At 39.3% G+C, this 16,404-nt stretch overlaps 1 protein-coding gene across 1 annotated transcript in view; it reads left to right on the forward strand.

Moving 5' to 3' along the window:
* IL1RAPL2 (interleukin 1 receptor accessory protein like 2) overlaps nt 1–16,404 on the forward strand; it is a 565,961-nt gene that overhangs the window by 17,865 nt on the left and 531,692 nt on the right. The window contains exon 4 of the mRNA XM_063084855.1: nt 28–301. Coding sequence (XP_062940925.1) covers nt 28–301 — 274 coding nt within the window. The remainder of the gene's footprint in view (nt 1–27; nt 302–16,404) is intronic.

A 16,404-nucleotide genomic window follows, 5' to 3' on the forward strand; every position in this document is an offset into this window, starting at 1 on the left:
ACAATGCCTTTTCTGGTTCTCTTTCAGTGGATGGCTGCATTGACTGGTCAGTAGATCTCAAGACGTACATGGCTTTGGCAGGTGAACCAGTCCGAGTAAAATGTGCCCTTTTCTACAGTTACATTCGCACCAACTATAGCATGGCACAGAGCACTGGGCTCAGGCTTATGTGGTACAAAAACAAAGGTGATTTGGAAGAGCCCATCATCTTTTCAGAGGTCAGGATGAGCAAAGAAGATGATTCAATATGGTTTCACTCAGCTGAGGCACAAGACAGTGGATTCTACACTTGTGTTTTAAGGTGAGTGTTGTGTGAAAATATTGCACAATCACTTGGCTAATTGTGTTTTGATTGGGGCTGGAGTGTATGCAGGTGTGCCTTATGTCATACAGCAGATATGTTCTTGAAAGTTTGCAATGCATGTGGAATTTCAGTAAATTCTATTCTAATTATTTATTGGAACTACACAGCAAATTCTTATCAGATTTTCATAAAATAGAACTCCCATTTACTGTGAATGCTTATTTAATTTAGAAAATTATATGACTCATTCTTTCCCCAACCCCACCCCTGCCCCAGGGTCCTGTATTAACAATTGTTTTTGTATAGAGCCATTTGGCTCAAGGATCTTGACATCTGGCCATGTAAATGAAATAAAATATCATTTAGGCCAAGGTCTTACCTATCTGTTGGTCAAAAATAGCTTCAAATGCTGCTGGGAGATCTCTTAGCAAATGAGTTTTCAGTGTGAGTTTGAGTCCACTATGTCTAAATATTCAGCATGGAGCTCTGTAAACATACAGTCATCAAGAGTTTCTGGGTGGATATCACAGACACAATCCCACTTGCAAGAAGTTTATAGTGAAAAGCAATCTGTTTTATTCTTAGAGATTCCACAATATGTTCTCCCTTCCCTCTTTACCCCAGTGTTAGGATCTAGGATCTAGCATCTCAGATAAAGACTGGATTAGGTATTGAAGTAGGTAGCTGAGATGACCTTTAAACCATCTTTCAATTCTGCCATTATGGGAGTCTCTGATCTTTCTCACCAGGGACCTGCACTCTATTTGATTTTAAATTCTTGAAAATGCAGACCCTTCCTATTTTTGTCTCCTGTGGATTTTGATGCTAAAGCTAAGTCACTTCTTCATCAAAAGCACTTGGAAGCCCCTGGCAAAGCCTCATTGTTCAAAAGGCCAAGCGAACAAGGTGGTATATAAATAGAAAGCCTTCTTGATGCTCTAAGAATCACTTTTTGGGGTGGGAGGAGTGTTCAGGGAGCAAATGGTGAGTTTAGTCTCTGTTCGTGATAGGCAAAATCCTTAGGCTCTTGGCAGAAGCAGCAGTCATTCTAAACACACTGTTAGTGATCAGCAATATTTTCTCCTACTTGGGTAGCTAGTGGCAAAATTTAGAAGTAGGTGTAATTCAGCTGTAGTGACTGACACTATATTCTCAAGGGTGCTGCTACTCTTTTCTTGTCGCCCCCTTTTCCATCCCCCACTTTCATTCAAAAATATTTCTCTTTTACTCCCCCATCCCTGTTTGCTCTGTTTGTTTGTTGATTTCACAAGTTTAAAGTTTTATTGCAAAGCATCAGCCCACTATTTACAGGTGCTAAGCTTATAATGAATTGTTGAACTAATTATTGCTTACTTCCCCGGCCCTGCATATGTCCTCAGTCTTGCTACCTCCCCTCTTTCTCCTTCTCCCCACTAACCCCATTCCCCTGCTCCTAGTAATGTTAACACCTTAGTGTGTGTCCTTACATACATTTTCCCTTCTCTTTAAATTATACAAACGTATTTAGATGGGGATTTTCTCCTTACTGTTTTACAAAATCAAAGAAGGGTTAAAGATTTCTCTGCATTTTCTTGGTACCGATACATAGTGGAAATCTCTCCAACTACATTGATGAAGAGCTCACTCATTCTTTTAAGTACAGAATATACTGTGTTGCTTAATATTCCATGATACCACAAGTTAGTCCATCATTTCTCTATTGATGAGCATACACTTTGTTTCCAGTTTTTGTCTCTAAAAAAGTACTGTAATAAAAATTTCCTATTTGCTTTTAAATACACTTTTAAATTTTAAGACAGTTTTAGACTTACAAAATTATTGCAAAAATAGTACAGAGAATTCCTGTACACCCTACACCCAGTTATCCCTTTTATTAACGTCTTACGTAACTGTGGTACATATGTTACAATTAATGAACCAATAGTGGTAAATTATTACTAAGAAAGTACACTTTCTTCAGATTTCCTCAGCTTTTCCTTTATGTCCTTTTTCAGTTTCAGGATCCTATATGTGATACCACATTACATTTAGTTGTCATGTCTCCTTTAGCTTTTCTTTACTGTGGCAGTTCCACAGACTGTCCTTGTTTTTGATGACCTTGACAATTTGAGGTGCATTGGTCAGATATTTTGTAGAATGTCCCTCAATTGGGATTTATCTGATATTTCTCTTACGGTTATACAGAAATAATATATTTTTGACAGGAAGACCACAACAGTAAAATACCATTCTCATCACACTGCATCAAGGGTATATCAAAATCTCTTATCACTGTTGATATTGTCTTGATCACTGGCTTGAGTTAGTGTTTGTCCACCGTTAAGTTACTCTTTTTCCCTCCCTTTCCATATTACACACTTGGGAAGAAAGTTGTTATTCACAGTCCACACTTAAGAAGTGGGAAATTATGCTCCCCCTCCTTAAGGGTGGAATAACTATATAAATTATTTGGAATTCTTCTGAATGGGAGATTTGTCTCTTCTTCCACATTTATTTATTAATATCAGTATGGAATCATGGATATTTATTTTTTACATTGGATTGTAATGCAATACTATTTGATTTTCTTGCTCAAATTCTTTTACCTTTGCCCACTGGGAGCTCTTTCAGTTAGTTCTTTTGTCCCTTTGATATATAACCCCATATAACCCCATCTTGTGTGGTTTTTTATTTATTTATTTTTTTAACATTTCTTTACATTATGGAAAGATGCTCCAGGCTTATCTTGTATATTTCCTTCCCTAGTCCTAGTCTTAGCCATTTTCCCATAAAGCCCTGATTCCTTTTAATGGAGAATGGTATTAGAAACCAAAATTTGGGTGCTACGTGTGCTTATTACTGGAGTGTTGTTGCTTCTAGGTCCTCTCGACTGACAGGATATTTGCTTTTAAACAAACCTCTGCCCTCTTTCATTTCATGCACGAGTTCACTTGTGAGGGAGTACTTTGGAGATAGTAAAACTTCCCAATGTCCCTGAAGTCCTTTCCTATAGATGTCCCTCTCTTTCAAGTACATATCAGATTGACAGTTTATATGTATTGTAGATACCATCTGAATCAGTGGTTCTCAACTCACATGTAAAACAGTAGAAAAGAAAGGGATGGCATTCCACTGAACAGAGGCTTAGATTCAAGCATAGCTGGTGATCTCTTTTGTTTATGCAGCAGGGCTTAGAGAGTGATTGGGATTGACAGAGGTAGGTGGAACTTTTGATTATTCCTCATTTGTGTCTTGGTAAGGAAAAAAAAAATGGAAACCATTGTTCTAAGAGAAGCAACCACTCTTTTGTCAATTCAGAGACACAGAAATCTATTCCAGATATACATTAATGAAATAGCTAGCATTTAGCCATGAATAATGAACCTATTTTTCAGATCTAGTAGTAGCCACTGAATTAAAATATATGCCAAGTGAGAAATTCAATCCATATAGGTTATTTTATGTTATTGCCAAGAGAATGATTTTTATAGTGAAAAGGGCTCTTAATTTGACATTATCAGTGTTCACCTAAAATTCCCAGTTTGATACAACTTTAAGGTAGTCATGAATGATTTTCCTATGCTTTATTGACCTCATTTAAAATTACTCTATTGATTTCATTGTGCTTAAAATGCAGATATGAGGGGGCTGGCTGCTTAGCTCAGTTGGTTCGAGCATAGCCTTATAACACCAAGGTCATGGGTTCGGATTCCCCATACCAGCCAGCTGCCTCTTCCCAAAAATGCAGATATGAAATATCTAATAATATTTTCCACCCATTTGAATCATAACAAGAAGTTTACTGTTTATGACCTTTCAGTAGCCAATTCCTCATTTTAAAATTTTTCTCTGGCCAGTCTCAGGAGTGATTTGTTGAATTTCTCAGCATGTTAATGGGTTAGTAATAGAGAAATTGTGAAGGACTGAGTCCTATTTTGAGAGGTAGTGCCAATGTGAGAATTATTGTCTTCCCACCTCTCCACCCCACTCTTTTCAAGGGAGACACTTAATAGGATAAAAATAATGAGAATAATCTTATTTGACAAAATCCTACATATTACTTTCTCAACAGTTTGGAACAAGGGGTGACTTAAGCTGTGGATGAAGATAAATATATTTGTATAATCCTGAATTGAATTCACAGATATTGAAAAGAATGATTAAATATAATTGAACATCTGTAAAAATTACATATTTGGGGATAACCATAGCTAAGTGCAGAGAGCCAGTTATAGGTTCAAAATCATTATAACCATTTGCCTCTGCAATGAAGTAGACAGAACAAAGAGCACCATTATTAAATGAAAACATAATCCAAATATTTTTGGTCTTTACTATTCCTTGAAATAAATGAGATTCTCAAAATTTGAATGCCTCACAAACTCTTTCCAAAGAATTCCTTCATGTATTTATCCAGCCTGGAGGCATAACATTTACTTTGATTATTCAAATATGAATAGTCAATTCACATTTGAATGATTATTAATCTAGAAAAACAACATCACCAGAAAAGTTGATGCGGGTGGACTTGAAATGAAATGTAGCATGTCGATAATTTTTGAATCTACATATTTGGTACATGACAGTTCATTATATTGTCTTTTTTTTTTTGAGTATATTTGAAGTATTCATAATGAAAAAGAAGAAATAATTATGAGTACAGTAATTCTGCCTGATTTTAATGGCCATTAAATGATCCTGACCTATAAGTGTCTATGTAGCATATATAAGCAATTTTTTATATTCCAATCAACAGAAATTCATTGATTATGTACCATGTGATTCAGTATATGCCATATGGCAAAGAAGCCTGTGTCTTTAGAAAGAAAAGTGATTGTCCTAGTCTATCTCAGACACTAAAAAATAGCTCTTATCATCTTCCACCCTCCTACCTTACTCCCCACCATGGATAACAAGGGATTTTCAAGGACAGTGAGCATTTCTCATAATTCAATTCCAACTTAACTATTGATCCTTGGAAAGTTAAGTGTCAACAAGTCGGTTGCCTAGGTAGCAATTTCCAGGAGAGCTGATAGTTCTTGTAGGAAAAGTGAAAGCCTGGATCTTACAGAATTAATTGACCTCAGAAAAGATTAAAATTGTACAGCAGGGTCTTGAGACAGCAGCAATGCCTTCCCTGGTCTTTGTAGGCTACAGTGAAATGCAATTAGTTACTTTTGTCTACCTGTATTTGGTTATAAGCAGGAGTCGCTTGATTTCATTATTTTTTTTTAGCAATTGTGCATAAAATAACACATATCTAACCTGACAGAAACTATCCTTTCAACCTCCAAAATTTGATAATCAAACTGATAATAAAATTATAAATAACTTGAAATAGTAAAGAAGTGGCAATTGTACTTTATTTCCATTTAATTAACAGTAATTAGATGTATTGTAATGTTCAGAAGTATAACTATACTGTTGTACATTAGCTATGTAATACAAATATAACGTGCATTATCTATTTAATTTCAATTCCATTCAATTTGTTTATTGGAGGAAAGCAAATTTTTACAGTTTAGTCAGTTAGCAGGATTACTTGCTGTATTAGCCAGTTTCTATTTCTTATAATAAAATACCTGGAACTGGGTACTTTGTAAGAAAACAAAATTTACTGCTTACAGTTTCAAGGCTGGAAGTCCAAAGTCCAGGGAACATTTCTGGTGAAGGCTTTCTTTGGTGATGATTTCAGTGACCATACGGTATCACATTGCAAAATGGCAGAGCAGAGAGAATAACCTCTCACGTGGTCTTCTTTTAAAGCCCTCAGAAGCATGCCCCTGACCACCATTATTAATCCATTCACTATGACATGGTCCTACAATCTAATCACCTCTTCAAGACCCCCCTTTCAATTACCATAATAGGATTTCCCACATCAACAGTTACAGTGGGGATTAAGCTTCTAATATATGAAATTTGGGGGACACCAATCAATCCACAGCACCTGCTTTGTAAGAATTGATGGGTTATATCTGATAACCATAAAACAAGAATCGATTTCAAATAGCTATTGATGAGCTGGCTAACACATGTATTCAGGTGCACTTTTTAGTTTCATCTCTTGCATTACACAAACTTCAGTGACTTTCTGTCTTATGGCTATTTTTCTCAGAATCAAGGATTTTACCTATTGCAGGTGTTACAAACTCAAAATCTTTTCAGGGGTTAACTTAATGCAGTGAATGTGGTAGACCACCTGAAATATTTCAGAGTATTGGAGGTTGTAGCACTCCTCTCCATAATCTCATTTCTGCATTCTACTCTCTTGCCACCACCTCCTATTTTTCTACCTCATTCTTTCCATATCCCATCATCAGTAGTCTACTGATCCTACCCAGACCTCTGACTCATAGATCTGACAATTTATTTTTATTGAATCGTAATTGATTATCCTTTTGGGGGGGGTTCAATGTTGACATCTGTTGATCAAATCAATATTACTAGTATGTATATTGTTACAAATAGTGCTTATTATTTATGCTCCTTGTCCATTCTCTCCCTATCCCTCTCTCCCTCCCCCCTCCCCCCACTGATAACCCTGGATTTCTTCTCTCCCTCTGAAAGAGTAATGGTTACTCTGTTGATTTGTTGCATACATGTCCAATGCTGAGAGGTGTGTTCATGTCCCCCAATATTATCATACAGCAGCTGCTTCTTCTGTCACTGTGGAATGGACTTCGAGGAGAGAGACATTCTCTTCTTTTCTTTGGTCTCTGCTGGTGACTCTCCTTGTGTCAATGCACTCCAGTGGCTGGTGGACCATCTGCATGGTGGTTATGATGTCTAGCCACTTTCGTGGCAGCCTTGGTTACGGTGGTGGCTGTGGTGGGCCACCCACATGGAGGTGATGATTTTGGCATGCACCTTGGCACTGGTGGTGTGCCTGGTTGTGGGGAGGGGGTCTGGTCCCCAGCTTTATGCGTCAGGGATCTCGGTGGGGCCCCAAGGCACTGGTGGTGTGCCTGGTTTTTGGCAGGGGTTTCTGGTCCCCGGATCCATGCCCCTGGCCCCCAGACAGAGCCTCAATGTGCTGGCAGTGTGCCTGGTTGAGGGTGGGGGTGTCCAGTCCCCGCTTCCATACCCTAGGCCCCCAGGGAGGGCCCCAAGGTGCTGGTGGTGTGCCTGGCTGGAACTAATTTTTTGTCCTTTGCTTACTTCTAAAATGGGAGAACTTCCTGTGGGAACCAGTACTTACTTGAGCTGTGTGTTTGAGCGAAATTGCTGCTTTGCTGCTGTTTCCCTAGGGAAGGCTTTTTGTGCATCTCAGGGTTTAATGGATGACCTTATAGGTACTTCCATCTCTCCAGAGACCCAGTGTATCTGGGTTGTGTAGAAACTCTGATCTAGGTCTGGGTTTGTTCATCAAACTGCATCCCATGCAATTCTGCATTCCTGACCAGTCTCCTCTGAGTGGTCCTGTGCTGATTGGGGGATGGATCAGACGTCCTAGCTGTGTCCCAGTTTTCTCATGGTGGGCCTGTCTCCCCCACTGCCCATGCTCCAAATACTTCCCATGGGACAGGCCCTGCGCCAGTCCCTTGTGATGACTCACCAGCTTCTGAATGGCTCCCCTTTTTCAGCTGTTCTGGCTCCTTGCTCCTGCATGGGTCCACGGGAACCCTATTAATGGTCTTGCTGACCTGGGGGCCACCAAACCCCTCTTCTCCCCTGCCACCTCCAAGCAACTCCATCTGAAGGGCACTACTGTGGCTTCTGCTGGCTCCTGCTCCATGTGCTCAGCAGCTCCAGCCTTAAAGCAGCTGAGGCACGATACACTCTGAGCAGTTTTTTCTTTCCCTATTATGATTTCTCCTGCCTTCATGAACTCCGTAGGTCTCTCTTCCTCTTCTCCTGAGCTCTAGCAGCCCCAGCTTGGCTGATGTTAACATTTTTATAGTTGTAAATTCGTTGATTTGTGGGAAAGAGTGACATGGGGGACTGTCTATTCTGCCATCTTAACTGGACTCCCACAGTTTTTTTTTATTCCCTTTCTTTCTTCCCACCCAGCATAGTTTAAATTCAATGATCAATCATAACCCCTTCCATATATACCTTCTTGATTCTCTTGACTCTTTCTCCCTTCATATTACTTGCTTGTGAAAAACAACAACACTGTTTACACCCAATTATCTATGCTGTGCTTGCATTCTTGCAGCTGAACTTGGCTGAAGGAAAATATATAATAATATTGACTTGTCTCTCTTTAAATTCATTATCTCAAACTTCAAATGAACCCTTAATGCTACCATGTAGTGTCACTAAATGCTGCCATGTATTTTTACCATATATTCTAAGTCCATTCAGTCTCCCATCTGCCTAGATGACTGTTTTACATCATCTCCTCTCCTCAAACCTTTAACATATCCTTCCCCTTGCTTTCCATTTGCTGAAGAAACTGAAGGAGTGAAATTCCACTACATCCACTCACCTACTGGCATCTCTACCTACATACTCTGCCTTCCAGCCTGTTATCACAGATGGACTGGCTTTGCTTCAATCTAAGGTCAATCACTTCATGTGTGCACTAGATCCTATTCCTGTTTACCCACTCAAGGACATCACCCATCTTGCTCCTATATCATGGAATTTTCTGTTTTTACTGGTTCATTTCCATCAGCAAGCACACAGGTTGATATTTATGCCATTTTAAAAAAATCCTCTCAACTCCACTTCTCCTGTCACCCACTGCCCCCAATTCCTTGCTCCCATTTAAAAAAACTAATTCAAAGAAAAACTTGTATGGTAATGGTATCACGGATGTTTGCATATGTCCAAACATATCAAACTATACACACTAAATATGTGCAGTTCTTTGTATATCAATTACACCTAATTAAAACTGTTAAAAAATAATTGTCTGCACTCACAGTCTTGAGTTCTTCTCCACCCATTCTTTAGTAAACCCATTCCAATCAAAATTATACCTGCATCACTCTACCAAAAGTGCTCTTATCAATGTCTCCAATGACCTCAACAGTACTGAATCCAATGGCTCGTTCAATTTTCAGTCCTCTTTTTACTTGATGTGCAAGCACATTTGGCACCGTGGATCACTCCCTTCTTTTAATGACATGTGTTTTACCTCACTTTCAGAGAGTCACACTCTTAATTTTCCTCCATCTCCATCAGTTATTCTTTCTTAAGTTCCTTTCCTGGGTCCTCATATTCTCCCTGACCTCTTAATTTTAGAGGGACCTAGGGCCCAACATTGCCAGATCTTATGCTTTTTTGAAGAAAAACCTGAAATCTGAATATTTGTGTGAAATTGTCAAATTTAAATTTGGGAGAACCTTCCTCCCCCAAAAACCCCATATTCAGATTCAACTAGTAAACTCAGTTTGCAAACTCTCAACTAGTAGGTTCTGACTCCAACATTAACATAGACAGCAAGGTATAGTCATCTTAGAGAAGGGCCGGGGCAAGTTTTATCTGTATCAAAGTGAAGTAGGAGAGTGCACATTCCTATGGCAAGATAGAAGATTAGAGGAAACCTGCCACTCTCCCTAGAGTACATTTGATCACTCAGTAGTAGGGTCAAATGATGTCCCTGTATGTGGCTACTGCCTCAATTCCAGCTTAATCCCTTGTGTGGCATTGAAGTCTGGTCAATAGAGGGGTCCTTACTGTTATCTACAGTGTATTAAATGGTATTCTGTCAAGAGGATTCTAATGCTGTAAATTAGTGCTTCTCCTCTATCTACTTTCCTGTTAGAGATAAAACAACATGTATATATCTTGCCCAACTCCTTAAAAGGGAAGAGGACTGAAGATGTGCAATGACTCTAGTCTTAGGCATGAAAAGTAACTGCAGTGAAATTATCCTTTAGATACATCTAATGGCCTAATATTGTGCCAATCACTATAGTGAACCCAAGAGAAAATTATGGCACATATCTGACTTTAAAGAGTTACTAAAGAAGTGTATGAACTAGCTAGGACTCTTCTATACCTAACACTGTGGTGCAGTCTTCTACACCACTACTAATGTATCTTATTAAGAATATGGTCTCTGGAGCTGGAGTTCTTGGGGTTGAATCCTGAATTTATAACTTATTAGCTGTGTAACCTTGAGTAGTTTATATGATTACTTATGTTTAACTAGTGGACTCAGTATGCAAACTCTAAACTATTGGTTCTGACTCCAACATGAACCTAAGGAGTGATGGTTTATTATGGTTGTGTGACCTGTGCCTTGCTTTTCTCAAATGGAAAGTGAAGACTCATTTGTTTGTTCAACTTTCCATCTTTTGAACACTTGCTTTGGGTGTTAGTATATGCATTGAACAAGATAGATTGAAGTGCCTGCTCTAATGGAACTTACATTCTAGAGTCGGGGAAACATAAATAACAAATACATTCACAAGACTTCACTGGGTGATGCTTATGGTGAGAGTAAAAAAGGGTAATGTTGCAGGGGTGACTGGAAGGATACTTTTAGTCAGGTGGTCAGGAAGGGCTTCATAGAGAAAGTGACATATAAGCTGAGACCTTAATGAAAAGAAGGAAGCAGCCTTGTGATGATATGGAGGAAGAGTGTTCCAGTCAGAGTGAACAAGTGCAAAGGTCATGAAATGGGAATAAGCTTATAATATTCAAGAAAGCCAAAGAAAGGCAGTTTGGATGGAGCACAATGAGAATGGCACTAGATGAGGCTTGAAAGAGAAGGCAGAGGCCAGATACTGTTGCATATTGTGGGCCAGAATAAGAAGTTGAGTTTTATTAGTAATCAGGGGCAAAAGAAGAGTGTTGTTTCTGTTTGTTTGTTTTAAGCTAGAGAGTAACATGATCAGATTTCTATTGTAAAAAGATCACTTTGGCTGCCCTGGTGAGAATGGATTGTAGGGGGACAAGGAAGGAGACCAAGTTGGGAAGCCATTGTATCAGTTGAGGAGAGATGTGATGGTAGCTTGGATTAGGGTGATAGCTATGGAAATAGGGAAACGTGAATGGATCCTAGATATGTATTGAAGGATGAGCTGACAGGACATACTGATGCACTGGATATGAGAAATAGCTGAACAAGAGATGACTCCTATTGCTTTTGACTTAAGCAACTGAGCAAATCGTGGTGCTATTAACTGAGAGAGAAGACTTACAGAGGAACAGGGATCACAGCACCTACCTCAGAGAATGCTGACAAGCGCTTAGCATGAATGCTAATATAGACTAAGAACTTCATACAATATCTTTTATTTCTACTTTTACTACCACCACCACTGTTATTACTAGGTCTGATTTTTTAGCCCTTATTATATGGCAAACATTGTGCTAATCTTCAAGATAACTCTACGAGGTAGATCATATTATTGCTGATGATAAAACCAATACTTATACAAGTTAAAGAACTTACCCAAGGACACATGGCTAGTAAATGGTGGAACTGAAACTTGGGCAGGTCTATTTGACTCCAGGGCTTATACACACAATCAGTGTGCTCTACTGTCTTCTCATAGATTACCTGCTTTTACCATTCTTTATAGGAATCTGTATTTGTAAATCATAACAAATGAGATATGATTACTTATGTTAATTCCTGCCTGTATAAAGTTTTGTGCCTTTGTAGGTTTTCAGTTTCCTCAGAGTACAATATTGTCTGGTAATGAGGACAGACAACAGAGGGCAGTGAAACAGAGATTCCAAGTTCATGAAAAGTGAGCATCAGGTTAAATCAGGACTTTTCAGAGATAGAACCAGACTACTTGTCTTACAAAGTTTGAAACGCCTTATGATCATTTTTCAGTTTCAAACATTAGAAGTTGTTTTCTACCAAAGAAGAGAGATTGAGGAACTTTGCATGAACTCATTGCATGAAATCTCTTCCTTCCATTCACCTTAAAGTTAAAATGTTTCATAGTGGGATAGAAGTGAGAGCTCATTTCTTCCTAACTACAGTTTTGTTTGTTTTTAATAAAAGTGATTTTTTAAGTCAATATGATTTCAGTCCTCAAGTGTGTGTTATATTAATTAAACAAATATTTACTGAGAACCTCCTGTGTGAAAGGTACTAAAAAAGAAAGAGCAAATGACAGGACTTCTAACGGATTAAAAGAGGAATTAGGACACATATCTAAATTCCAATCAAACAAACATAACTCAAGTATAATACAGAATCCCATGTGGTTTAGCATAGAATGGTAACCTAGGAAACATAGTACAGCAACTAAACATATCTTTAAAAGTTTGAATATTAAAGTATTTACTGTAGTTCCTTGAAAAACATTAACGGGAGCCAATTTGTAACTCCCAGCAACACTTGAAATCATCTTTTCACATTACTTCCACTAACAATATTTTTCACTTGCTGCAGCTGCCCAGACACCTCTCTCATCACTCCTCAGTCTCATTCCCAACTAAAACACTTTCTGGAATGCATCCTCTGCAAGTTTCTCTTTTCTTTGCCCTTTCTCATCTATTACTTGTTTTTCCTTGCAAGAAGCACTTGTTCCAATGTAATTTAATTAAACTAGCATTGCTCCTTGCAATTCTTCAGCTTTTATCTGCCCATTACTCCTACTGTGCACATTAAAAGCCCAGGAACTGATCTTCCATACCAAGAATCTCTGTAGAAGTTGCTGGATTTGAAAAGACCCACGCAGCCAAAGAAAGGATTATGTTTAAAGGGCAAGGAAGGGAGAAAGCTAAAAACACTAACTGAATGTCCTTTATTCTATCACACATGAGAGAAAGTGATATGTGCTGTAAGAAAAATAGAGATAAATTAGTAGTAGACAGTAGGGGAATATAGCGTTTGACTTACAGAATCAGGGGTGCTTGAGATGGTTCTTGAGGATCTAAATAGGTGGCAATAGTAGAGATCTTCCCAGCAGATGAAACAATCTTCAAGGGCAAGGAGGCAGTGAAACATGGGCTATGCTGAGGGAAAAACAGCAGGGTCAGTTTGGCTGGAACTTGGGTTTATCAAGGCATTATTTCTGAGTGTGAACCTAGCAATAACCAACCCTTGTTTTATGGAGGCTTCAGATATATTTTATGAGCATGCAATTTTAAGACATTGACTAATTCTTAGAAAAGATGCTAAAATACACAACTAATGAACACCTTACCATGCAGTCAGGTAGTAAGGCATGACTTTGGCAGATGATGTTGCATACAGAAAATGTCTATTTAAAGGGGCTAAATTCCCTTCTATGACTCTACCCTTATTAGAGAAAAGCAATGCTGCTGACCCCACCTTGTTAATCAGAGTATAGACTCCAAATAGTTTTCTCAGAGGTGGAGGTGAATTCACACGAAACCATTCCCATCCCACTTTCTCATCAATGTGAGGAGTGATCCACCTTGTATCATTGGTTAATATTTGATGGGTACAGTCTGTATCTAAGGCTATGAAACAGAGAAAAGCTGCATAGAACGGTCATAGGTATTTCCACACTGGGGCCTTGATCTCATTAAAACAAGACCCAGGCTAACGCTAATCTACACACACTCACTTCCATACCAGATCACACTCTTCAACACAAAGGCAATATACATTCATCTGGGTATATAGAGATACTATATGCATTTTTTTTCAACCCCGTTAACTTGATCCGCTTTCAGTGCCTTCCCTAATTCCCCATAAAAGAAAGGGGGTTGGCCACATTTCATATTTGCATTCTTCCCTTTTACTCGCAGGCAAGAGATCTCTCCCTCCTCCTTTTTAACTTGATCTGAAGCTTACTCCTGAACCCCCTCAAACACTGTACACACACATAGAGCAGGCTTTCTGTAAATGTTGGTTGTTGACTTACTGACTGAAACCCTTAAATCAACATGGTTTAGAGGTTTTTAATACAAAAACACTGGCCAACTTTTGATCCCACATGACATGAAACAAAATTTAAAAAGAACTATTATTTCTAAACAATAAAATATGGTTTGACTTATTTTTATTTTCTATTATTTTAGAGACAGGTGTCATCAAGTTTGACTTCCTAGCATGTGTGTGGGTCATCAGAAAAAGAGAGGTCAACACAGGAGGCTTCTCTGGTTATTCCCTTTCATCACTTCACTTGTTATCTCAAATGGCAAGCCCAGAGACCATTACAGCTTCTCTCGAGGTCAAATTCACTGTTTTTGAACAAGGCATTCATCCCCACAACATTTCCATCCTTTTCCCTCACCCATTTGAGTTGGGTGTTTTGCCCAGCAATGTTGTTTTCAAAGCTGTCATTTTCTATAGCTGCCCATCTCACTAAGCATGTTTGCCCATGAGCTCAAAGACCAATTCAGATCACTTTTGTTGGGTTTGTAGAGTATATTCAATGATGGAAGTAGACTTAATTTTAGTTTATTAAATCCTTTCCTCTGGACTTATAGAGAAAAAACTTTTAAATGGGCATTGACATTAAATCATGAAAATGTTAATATCTTTTTGTAATCCTATCAGAAATAAACCAACTGAATCTTTTACTGAAAAAAAAAAAAAAAAAGTTATGAAAACAAGTTGTAGCACCAGAGAGATTTGTGTCCGGTGCCTCTTTTGAAACTACTCGCCTTCCTTTTTAGGGCCTCCTCCTAGGCTCCCACCACCCTCCCCTTTGATTTTCTTTCAGTTGAGCCCTATTCTAATTGAGTCCTCTGTGCAGCTTAATGATCTTTTCCTTCCACCACCCCATTCCCTGCCCCACCCCCACAGTTATTCCTAAATTTGCCACTGTCCAGAAGCCTCCCATCTCCATCCCAGCCTTCTATCCTTGTTCACTCTCAGGTGTCTAACAGATACACAGGAAGGAGCCCCATGGTTTCCTCCCCTCTGGCCACACAATCAGTGTTAATTCTCCTCTCCGCCTGTCCCAGAGTAAGAGGTGTCCTTTCCAAATCCATCCAAGCCAGCAAATTCATTTTTTTTTGTATTTTTGTGAATATTTAGTTATTTTACTTTCATAAAACAGACGTATATAAAGTAAAGCCCCTCTATCTTCTGCCCCTTACTCTACCCCGTACCACCCTATACTCCGGCACCCCACTGCCTCCCATTCCTTGACCCTGAGCCCACCCTCCCTAGGTAATAACTTATTTGCTAAACGTTTTTCCATATTTTTTCTATGCTTACTCCAACATAAATCTATATTGTAAAACAAACATAAATCAACAAATATATATTGCATACATATATACACAGAACTTTGGGGAGATTGTTTTACAAAAAACAAAAGGGATACTGTCATAGGATTTATTTTTATTTAATAATACATTAGTCATGCCTCCAACACAGTATGCAATATCTCATTCTTTCACATTTCTTACATTTTCAAGCTTTCTTCAGCTCTTTCCTTCCCCATGGCTCAAGTTTCTCCTCTATTCAAAAGAACCCTCTTTCAACCATGTGCCCCCACCTCACTCCTTCCCGCCACACCTAGTGTTCTTCAGAAAGAGCGTCCCCTCACTGACGCCACTTCCTCACTCCCCCCTCACTTCTCAGTCCTACAGTTTGACTTCTTCCCCCGCCACTGCCCTGGTCTGCTCGAAGATCCAGAATTGACACCAGACCCAATGGACACATTTTAGCTCCCGTCTTTTGATTCCATTCCTGTTCTGACTGCTCTTATGTACCTCACTGCCTCCTCCTAGGCTCCCACCGCCCTCCCCTTTGATTTTCTTTCAGTTGGGCCCTATTATAATTGAGTCCTCTGTGCAGATTAAAGGTACTTTTCTTCTACAACCCCATTCCCTTCCCCACGCCCACTCACAATTGGGGTGGGGTGGGGAGATGGAGGCTACTGGCATCTAGTGAGTTGAGGCGAGAGATTCTACTAAACAACCTGCAATGCACTGGACAGCTGCCTGAGATAAAAAGTATCTGACCCAAAATGTCCAGAGTGCCAAGGTTGGGAAACCCTGTCCTAGAGAGATATAAACAAGCTGGGGATCTGACTTCAAACCCTGATGACAGCTATCATACTATCCTCAACAGGAGGCAACCCAAAGTAATATCCAGCTGCTGCAGAGATGTCCCAGGGTCACCACAGCTTCTCAGTCTCTAGGTCGACAGTTCCTGGGCCATGTCCAGGGTCCCTCCAGTTGTGTCTGTCTGGTGCAGGTGTAACTCTTCCCCATCCTTCCACCTGTGGGCTAAACCAAAAATGTAGCCCGTCAACGCAGCTTATAGTCAT

Source organism: Cynocephalus volans, chromosome X (genome assembly GCF_027409185.1).
Source record: "Cynocephalus volans isolate mCynVol1 chromosome X, mCynVol1.pri, whole genome shotgun sequence".
Classification (NCBI taxonomy): domain Eukaryota; kingdom Metazoa; phylum Chordata; class Mammalia; order Dermoptera; family Cynocephalidae; genus Cynocephalus; species Cynocephalus volans.